This window comes from Gekko japonicus, unplaced genomic scaffold, assembly GCF_001447785.1.
Source record: "Gekko japonicus isolate JY-2015 unplaced genomic scaffold, Gekko_japonicus_V1.1 scaffold774, whole genome shotgun sequence".
Taxonomy (NCBI): domain Eukaryota; kingdom Metazoa; phylum Chordata; class Lepidosauria; order Squamata; family Gekkonidae; genus Gekko; species Gekko japonicus.
Window position 1 is genome coordinate 89163 of NW_015163625.1, and position 10721 is coordinate 99883.

At 42.5% G+C, this 10721-nt stretch overlaps 1 protein-coding gene across 1 annotated transcript in view; it reads right to left on the bottom strand.

The window, feature by feature from the left end:
• Window positions 1–10721, bottom strand: part of RASA1 (RAS p21 protein activator (GTPase activating protein) 1) — a 108982-nt gene that overhangs the window by 39929 nt on the left and 58332 nt on the right. Inside the window, exons 10-12 of the mRNA XM_015407481.1 lie at window positions 4876–4954; window positions 4309–4429; window positions 2744–2900 (exon numbers count right to left, since the gene is read on the bottom strand). Of these exons, the coding sequence (XP_015262967.1) occupies window positions 2744–2900; window positions 4309–4429; window positions 4876–4954 (357 nt within the window). The remainder of the gene's footprint in view (window positions 1–2743; window positions 2901–4308; window positions 4430–4875; window positions 4955–10721) is intronic.

The following is a 10721-nucleotide window of genomic DNA, read 5'->3' on the forward strand; positions in this document are numbered from 1 at the left end:
TGAAACTAGCACAATGGACACAGCTATCGACTCTATGGGATTCCCCGAAACAAAAAAAGCACAAATCGTGACCCGTCGTTTGAGGGAAGTTTAGCTGGGCAATAATGGCACATTATTTTGCCCATACGTTCTCCACCCCACCCACTATAAAATAAAAGGGGGGAGAGAAGAGAAAAAAAGAAAGTATTTATTTTTTATTTATTTTTAAATAGTAACAAGAGAGGTACAGAAATGAAGACGGAAGGCAACGACATAGAGAGAACTGAAATGTATACTTAGCTGAGGCAAGTACGAAGCAACAGAAACAAGGTGCGAACACACAGGCGGTCAAAGAAAAACTGAGTGGGAGGCGGCTCTCTCCCCTGCTCCAGGCATGTGCACTACGTGCCTGCTCCCCAGGGCAGGAAGAGAGCCCGCCAAAAGCTTTCTGAGGCAAAGCTCTAGACGTTTCTCCGGTCGAGGTCATGCGCAGGCGCCCAACGCATGTGTGGGACTGCATAGAGACCACGACGAAGATCATAAAATTATCATTTATAACATAGTTATCAATAAAATTGCACTATTTGTCATATTTATGAAGTTTAAAAGCATAATACTTAAAAGTACAAATGCCTTTGTTTTTCCATCTAGCTTATATTTTTGCCAGCTTAAAGGTAAGAAAATATAAATAGCATACACATTTTTATAGTAAAAAACCAAGAATGTCATTTGGAGAGAAATAAGCCGTAACAAGATAAGCAGTCTGTTTGGATACATGTATATCATCACTGCACACAGTAAAGCATACTAAAATTTGGTTAAAATTAAATATGTTTTTGAATATATAGAACAAACCATTACCAGGAGGTCATTTCACACATCTTCTCAGAACACACATTCTCTTCCTGGAGGTTATGCCATCCACTAGGCTCTTACTACACTGACCAGACAATGTACACAATTCCACCCTAATATGAACCCATTATCTGGGTCTACAGGATACGTGCGGTGTCCAGTTTTTATTCACATTCCTGACTCAATCCATAATTTCAGTCACTGTGATGAATACTGGTGCTAGTCAAAAGAAGCTTACTGTGTGCATATCACGATGAAGACAGATTTATGAAAATAAACGTTGATAATGTCTACACTGCACAAACATTTAAGGGCAAGTTATTTCTTGGCAAAGATCTTGGGAAGTACAAATGCTTTCAAAGAAAATGAATGGCATATTGATACTTCAAACAGATAATAAACATAAGGGATAGGAAGACATTCTATCTGCTCAATTAACCAAGGCATACGCTTGGATGAATCACATTTCTGTCCTGGAAATTATTCATGTCTCTCATTCTAAAAACCACTAGTATAGACTCAGAAGATGCATGTGATTCATGCCAAATAAGGAAGGCACACCTTCACTTTCTCTTCCCCCAGCTGAATAATCTCCACAGTCAAGGCTGAAACCAGATGAAAGCCAGAAAGATCCTGCACAGACCTAGGTTCAAATTCCCTGCTCAAGTGCTACACCCACCTCACAAAAGTACTGTGAATGAGAATATGCAACCGTGAGCTCCTTGGAGAAAGGTTAAGAATGTAATAAATGGATAAATACAAAGAACATGCTTTGCCTATGGAAAGACTTGCAATTTGTTTAACTTACAGCAACCTTCTATTTTATAGTACGCATGGCTTACAGAACTAGCCACTTGAGTCCAAGTAATTAGGCATGACTTCAGTCTGCCTGCACAAACCCACAGTCTGTTGTGATGTGCTGAAGGCATGACCAGACTTCAAGTAGAACCAAGGGAGAAACCAACTGTGTTCTACAAATAATAGATAATGATTCAGTAATGACAACATAAAGCCAAATAAACTGAATAATCAATTAACTCTAAACTTCATGTCAAAAAAAGCAACAACATTTAAACTGGCTGTCCTACCTTCTCAAACTGAGAGAGTTCTGAGTAGGGACAACAGGTGAGTGGAGCAAGACACTTTCGAGAGTATGCATGACACAGATTAAACAGTGATTTAAGAGTCAAAACCTAGACTGACACTAGATACTATACATCTTCTACATGAAATTAAAAAATAACCAGCTGTAGAATTTATGTATAGTAGATGGGTGTGTCTGTTTGACACAACACATTTAAGAAAGTATTAATGGTTCAATATAATTTATTTTAAACACACCCAGTTTTCAATTTCAGTAAACTTAAAGAGTTATAATTTTCCAATATCACAGTACTTTCCCCTCAAAAAATCCCAAAATGTAGCAGCAAATGTATCCTTAATGGCAGCATCTGGTGGACATGCAAGCGAAAACAGACAGTGGCTGCGGTCACACATAGGAGGAAATGTGGGCGGGAAGCGAGGCAGTTTGCCCCTGGCTGAAATGATGCACATTTGCGCGATCACACTTCCGGCTGTGCACCCCGCAGTTTTGGATAGTAGGTTTTACCCGGTGGCTTTTTGCCATGGTCCTGCAGCGCGATACGACACCCCGCCGACGACTCCGGGACACTGGACATATGCGGGGAAATCGCTTTTGGTACGTATGATCGCACCCAGTATCTTATAGCAACAATATTAATGTGAAGGGCAGCAACTGTCTTGAAAAAAGGTTTCTTCGGAAGGTGAAGCCAACATTATCTTTGAGGGAAGGGGCACACAGGGAAAAAGCGTGTTATGCACATAGTGATACGACATGCCTTACAGTTTTATGAAGCTTTGTAATTATAAACAGTACTTATTGCCTTACCTGCCAAACAGACTCTCATGAACACCATAAACAGAACATACACTAAGATCTATTAATCCTTTGGGTTTTGTGGCTCGCTTTTCACTTTCAAAATAAATAAGTTGGGCATCATTGCCCTCTAAAATAAAGTACAAATTCTTCCATCGCTTTCCTTTGCCTGTAAGCAAACAAACATTCAATGGATATGAGAAAAACATTTCATGCTCTTGACTGTCCACTTCTGATTAGTAGAACGCTGGTTCTTTTTTATATATGGGTTAGATACTACCAACATTTTTTCTGTACACAAGGCGCGGCCATTTTTGCTGACTTCCCACAATGGACCTCCAGCTCCTCCCCATTCCTGGACTGGAATATTATGGTGCATTCTGGGCAGCAGCAGGAAGGAGCAGTAGGATGTGGTGTTTTTGTAGACAGAAACGCTTTCATCCATGGAAATTTTAGGCAAAACCAACCTTTTAATTTACACACTGTTTGAAAAGTCTCAATACAGGTGAATATAAGCAAAACTGATCTCACCATAATGAGGTATGCTTCATTCCCTACAGGTTACATCCTATAGAACCATGAACTGAATGAATTTGCAAAACAATTTTCCCCCCAGTCCTCCTTATTTCCCTTTATATTTGCCCCAAAATTTTCTGAGGCTTTGGGGACCCTTACAAACAATATAGGTTTCAGAACAAAGGGACTGCAGCCAAAGGGGGGTGGGGAGGAGGAGGAGAATTGGATTTATAGCCCGCCCTTCACGCAGAGTCTCAGAGCGGCTTACAAATTCTTTTCCTTTTCCCTCCCCACAACAGACATCCTGTGAGGTAGGTGGGGCTGAGAGAGTTCTTTCCAGAACTGTCCTTGAGAGAACAGCTCTGATAGAACTATGGCTTGCCCAAGGTCATCCAGCAGCTGCAAGTGAAGGAGTGGGGAATCAAACCCAGTTCTCTCAGATTAGAGTCCACGCACTTAACCACTACGCCAAACTGGCTCTCTATGGGGAGCCTATAGAAATTGCCCTGCAACTTGCAAACGATGGTGGATGTTCCCGTAACCCCTCCAATGCCACAACCCAGATTGTTCCCAAAGGTCCGATGACCCCCAGGATGCAAGGAGATGCCAAGGAAAGGGGAAGATACAAAAAACTCAGCTGACATTTCTATGGAATCCAAGATGTGAACTCAACAGCAGATCTAAGAGAAAAACTTGCAGAATGCAAGTGTTGAATACAACCAGGTCTCAAACTTGGATCAATCATCTGATAGCACAATTAGGAGGTTTAAGAGAGAGAACTCCATCCAAAGCTTTGGGGATGCCTCAATATATTCCTGGAACTTCTGCAGTAATGATACTTTAGACATGTAAAGTATCATTACTTTAGTTAAGTATAACTTCAACTCCACAATGCACTAATGAGAAGAAAATGAAAGACAGGAGGACTGCAGAAAAAACCTGGCATGTTTTGTGTTTTTACTCATTGCTAATGGCACTCCTTACCATACATAGCGCTTGAAAGGGTGCAGAGCCTGAGAATCCAGAGTTATTTTTAACATAAAGTTCTGTCCCATACTTACTTTTCTTCAGAAGGTATCCTTTTTTAACAATATTTTTATAGAATGCATCCTTTGTTTTACGACGAATTGTATTGTAGATCTCTTTTCCATCCACTGTGTCATTAAGCACTTGTCCTTGATGCTGGAAAAGAAAAACATAACCATTGGTTTTAATATTTGAAACATCAGATGAATCTTGCAATTGAACTAGAACATCAAAAATACAAAGAACATTTCCTAACAACCTATGATTGCTTTGTGTTGCTATAAAACAATCACTGGAATTGTTACAGCTTAGAGATCCTGGTAGCGCATGTTAAAAGGAATATGCAGGGGTGATCAGAATTGGGATAATCTGACAGATCTGTCAGTGCTACAGCAGTTCTCCCATTACATTCTGATTAGGTCAACCAGCATTTTTCAGCTTCTTCCCTCCTCCACTCCCCAGCTGTTACTGCTTTCAGATTAGGAGCAGAATTTAAAGAGACATCAAAATGGGATTGAACCATTTGAAAAGGATCATAGAATCAGGAGATATAAATAGGTATAAGTGCCATGAGAATAAACTTTCTGCACACAGTGTCTCACCTGCATTGGGACAGGGTCTTTAAGATAGTAACCTTCAACAATTTGTTCTTTTCTATAGTGCTCAATGATGTCAGCAATACTGTTAAGAAAACACAAATGAAACAAGACGGTCTGAATAAACGAATGCCATTTTACTACAGTTGAACATGAAATAACTGATATTCACATATATTTGGTTTGGATCATAAGCCTTGCTTTCATTTGTGCTGCGCAGTTTCCCATTGTGAGATGGGGCTCTGCTGTGAAGTGCTAGGAACTTCTCATGCAAGGCTAAAGTCTTTCACTAAGCTGACAAGCACCATTTTCCAGAGGAACATGCACCACAGCAGATGATGAGGTGGAGCAAGCAAGGCTTAAGATCTTATTCATTTATTTGTGAATATGTTGTTAAAACAGAAACCAAAAATGTGTGTTTTGGACTTTGTTGAAAGAAAAGCAGAAACCGAAGTGGAAAAGACAATCTAATTTTTACAAAGATATGACTTTATTGATCCAAAGTTCAGCACCATATCAACACGGATGAGAGCTCCAGTAATAAAGATGATTCAAACTCCTGTTAGAATATGCCAATATTCAAAAGTGTCAGTCAGAAACCAAGTTTCCTCATGTTCAAGTAAGGGCAAAAACATCACCACGATTCCAGCAATGCTGAAAATTGTAGTTTTATTAGAAATAATTTTCCAAGTTTCTCTGTAACTAAGGATGAGGAATGGGAGTCACTTTAACATGCAAAGCAATTTATTTCTAAGAGGGTAGAAATAGAAAAGGACTTTAACACAGATTATGCAGACTACACTGTGAAATCACTAAACTATCATGTTAAATTAAGTATGCTATCAGTGGGAGCTACTTTTCAGAGAAACCTGCATTCTAATTACCACATATGGCCAGGTTAAAATTACATTTGAAGGACACAGGATTGGAAGATTTACAGAGGAAGCCTAACATTCCACACTTGTACTTCTTACTCACACTTCTTACTGAAACACACTTGTACAACATTATAGTGAGAAAGGCAATCTAGAAATAAATGGAATGTATGATAGGTTTTGGTAAAAAAAGGTACCTATGATTAAATTTCTGGATCAAGTTACACTTTTCAAAAATGTGTTATCCTGATAGTCAAAATAAAGAATGGAGAAATTATTTTAGCAAGTAAAAGGATCCGCTCAAAAGACTGCTTCCAATTCTTTTGGCAGTTGTAGACCAATAAAAGCCAACTCTATAATCTGTTCAGAGGTTTATGTTATATTCACCAGATATGAACTGTTCATTTTACAAATTGTATTCTATAAAAAGAACATAAAGTGCTTGATATTGCAAGTGTCACACTACAAAGCAGTTGAGGATCTGGGAAAACCTCTTGGATACAAAAGTCTTGGTTCAAATTCACTGATTCATTTTCTACCTTGGCCTTCTCTTAATAATCAATATGGTTACAGTAGAGCAAATGACGAAGGCTGAAATTTTGGATGTTTATTTGCAAGCATCATTCATCCAAGATTTAAGAGTGTTATTTCTGTCAACTCATAGTTATCTGAGGAATGCTAACTGACAATATATTAAGTCAAGTTTCATTTTGCCTAGAGCTATTTGCAAACAAACTACCACATCATCAAGGTTACAAGTATCTCTGAAGAATACAAATATAATTGTTGCAAAAATAAAGGAACATCTCCAAAGAAAATTTATACTTCAATGATAAATATAGAAAAGCTGAAAAAAATAAGGATTCAAACAAAAATATATAAAACACTGGCCAGAAAAAAATAATCTCCACAAAACTTTGGCCATACTCTAGTGAGAGTCAGTATGGTGTAGTGGTTAGAGTGTCAGACTGGGATCTTGGAGACCCAGGTTTGAACCTCCAATCTATCATGGCAACTTGCTCGGTTACCTTGTGCCTATAACATATTCCAGGCCTAGCCTACCTTATAGGGTTGTTGTGAGAATAAAATAGAGGTGAATGCTGTAAAATGCTTTGGATACCACTGGAGAGAGGTATGACACTCAAACCAAACAGATACATATATTACCTCAGCTTTAGCTTATAGCATTCCACCACATAATTTATACTGTATGACAGATATGGGGAATCATCATCTGTGCAAGAATATACCTACTGTGTGCATTTTCTGAGGTGGAAAACTGATGAATTCCACCACATACCTACTAAGGGACATGAACAATGCTCTATGGTAACTAACCATAGTCTGTTTTTTTTTAATTTTACTTTATTTTGGCCCCGGTCACACGGGCAGGAAACTGTGGGGGAGAAGCATGGCTGTTTGCCCTGGGGCAAACTACTGCGCAGTTAAGCGATCAGACCGCCCATGGAGGTCCTGTGGAGGTACCGTGGAGGTTCCATGGCAAGGGAGAGGTGCTGATCACAGGACAAGCCGGCACGCAACGAAGAAGCGCACACCGCGGCAAACTGTTTTGTTTTTGTGTGTACATGGCAAATGCGCATGCTCCGTTGGGTGCGTGTGCGCATCCACAGAGACTTGGACAAAAAAAACACACCTTATGTGCAAGGGGACACGGGCGGGCGCCGGATGCCACCGGAAACGCAATCAGACGCCCGCCCTTGCCCCGCAGTTTCTGGAAACTAGTACCTCCAAGGTACTAGTTTTTTGCCACGCAGTTTCGGCTGGAAACCTCGGTTGAGCCACGGGAGTGCTACGCTTCCCAGATGTGCTGGTGAGATCGCGCCCGGAAACTCTGCCTGTGTTCCGTAGCACTTGTGTGGCTTCTGTTCCGTGTGACCGCAGCCTTTGAAAGGAATATAGGATCAGTTCTGATGAGCATTCCTCATCCTAGTTTTATCTTTAAAAATTTAAGTTGAGAACTGGAATGAATAGAGAAATGAAAGTACTATATGCTCACGCTTACACAAGGTACCCCATGTACTATATGCTCACGCTTACACAGTCATAATAACCAAAAATATTCTGCCATTTTGTCTATCATTCTCTCATTTTCTATATACACAGGAAAAAAATTATCAAAAGTAAATTTGCTGTAAAATTTACCTCAAGTAGAAAAACAGGTTGCTTACCTGTAACTGATGATCTTCGAGTGGTCATCTGTGCATTTACACCCATGGGATCTAGTGCGCACACGCTGGATCGATCGGTGCTGTAGCAAGCTCTTTTAACGGATTTTCGTGCCCAGTCCCTCGGGCATGCGCAGGAACCCCACCGCGCATGCCCAGATGGGTGGATGCGGACTTCCTGCCAGTTCCTACAATCCGCTGCAAATCAACCCCTAGTAAAAATGTAGAAGCTGACAGCAGCGGGGAAGGAGGGCGGGTGGTGTGAATGCACAGATGACCACTCGAAGGTCATCAGTTACATGTAAGCAACCTGTTTATCTTCGACGTGGTCTCTGTGCTTCACACCCATGGGAGATTAGCGAGCATTAGCCTACCTGGAGGAGGGTGCTAGCAGGTCTTTTACTGCATAGCCAAAGACAAAATGTGACGTCCCATGTTGGTACTGGTGTTGGTATGGATGTTGTGATGTCCACTGTCCAGGACAAATCCAACAACTTCTCAGTCGAGCCCTGATAGGGCCAGGCAATGGCTGTTCGGCGATCTGGTAACACAGACGGATGAGACCCACAATCCACTTTGACAGGCGCTGGGCCATGATGCGAGTGCCCAGTCGTGCTGACGCGTAAGAGATGAACAGTTGTGAGTCTTGTCTAGTCGGGCATGTTCTATTGAGGTAGAACAGGAGAGCTCGTTTCATGTCCAAGGTGTGGAGTAGTTTGTCTTCTGCTGATGTTGGATTTGGGATGAAATCAGGGAGGAAGACCTCCACCTCCAGGTGGAACTCTGACACCACCTTCGGCAGGAAGGAGATGTCCGGGACGAGGTGGACTCCATCTGGCAAAAACGACAGGTAAGATGTATCATGCCGGAAGCCAATATTTCTCCAACTTGCCTTGTCGATGTGATAGCAATTAAAAAGGCCATTTTCCATGCGAGGAGTTTGATGTCACATGTAGCAAGCGGCTCAAAGGGCTTCCTCGTGAGCTGGCGTAGAACTAGAGGAAGGTCCCAGGGAGCGACTGGAGTTTTGACAGGAGGGTAGAGGTGTAACAAACCTTTTAAAAATCATTTGGAAATTGGATGAGAAAACAAAGTGCATCCATTAACTGGAACATGGTAGGACGAGAGAGCGGCCAAATAAACTCTTAACGATGAATGAGAAAGTCCCGAGTCAGCTAAGGAGAGGAGGAATTGGAAAACTGTTTCGAGACCCACTGAGGTGGCTCAAGGAGCATAATCACCTAGGGAAGAACAGAACCTTTGCCATTTATAATTGTAAATGTAGGCTTCCTGGAGTTCAAGAGGACGTTCACTATGTGGGAGGAGAAGCCGGTGATGTTATCTGCCATGCCGTCAGTTTCAATTGTGGTATGTCGTGATGTAGGACGGAGGAGTCGGAGAGAAGGAGGAGGTCCTGAGCCGGAGGGAACTGATGGTATATCCCCTGTGATAACTCGAGGACCGTTGAAAACCAAGGTTGTCTTGGCCACCATGGAGTTATTAAGATACAGTCCGCGGCGTCTTTGAGTATTTTGCAGACCACTCTCAGAAGCAGAGGTAAGGGTGGGGGGGACAGGTAAAGAAGTCCTGAGGGCCAAGGGTAAAGGAGACCGTCTCCCAGAGATTGTGGGTCATTGCCTCCTTGTCACGTTTGGAAAAGTGGGAGGAGGTATGTTGGTTTCATTCCCCACTCGTGAAGGCTGACTCCTGCTCGACTTAGATGGTCTGCCTGCACGTTCATGTGTCCGGGAATGTGAGTGGCTACGAGGAATATGTTGTTGGTGATGCAAAGCTCCCACAATTGAATGGCAAGGGTGCAGAGTCGCAGGGAAACAGTGCCTCCCTGTCTGTTGACATAAGAGAGCGCTGTGGTGTTGCCTGTGAGGACCATGACACATTTTCCCTTGATTAAAGGGAGGAAACTGGTGACAGCGTGTTGTATAGCCGAGAGTTCTAGGAAGTTTATGTGTCGCTTCCTCATCTGTGTGTTCCACTTGTCTCCAACAGAAAGGCCCATGGAGTGTGCACCCCATCCCATCAGGGAAGCATCCGTTGTAATGGTGACGGAGGGTGACGGAGGGTGGAAGGGCGCTCTCTGAAGGATATTCGAAGGGACAGTCCACCAAAGTAAAGAGTCCTGTATGCTGGGAAGAGGGGATAGGACGACATTGTGTGCGTTTTTCGACAGATCGTAGTTGCGGATAAACCAGAGCTATAAAGGGCGCATTTTGAGTCTTGCAAAGACGAGGACCGACATCGTTGCAGCCATCAGGCCTAGCCACCTCTGAATCTGGAAGGCAGTGATGGAGGATTGGGTACGGACAACGGTGGCTAAAGAAATGATATCTGCTGCCCTGTCGTGGGGCAGGTAAGCCATGCATGTCTTTGAATTCAGTATTGCGCCGATGTACTGAATTCACTGGACCGGACACAATTGAGACTTTTGTCGATTGACTCGCAGGCCCAGATTCTCCAATAGTGCCAGAGTCTCTGTGACACTGGAGACCAAGGCGTCCTTGGAAGGCACTACCAGAAGCCAATCGTCAATGTACGGGTAGATGGAGATACCCCGGAGACAGAAGAAAGCTGCAACCACAATCATAGTCTTTGTGAAGACCCTTGGTGCGCTGGATAGGCCGAATGGAAGGGCCATATACTGGTAGTGCTGCTGACCAATCGCAAAGACAGTTCCCTTAGATCTAATATGGCTCGAACGCCTCTGTCTCTCTTTGGGACTGTGAAGTAATGGGAATAAAATCCCGTCCCTTGGAGGTGTGGTGGAACATGTTTG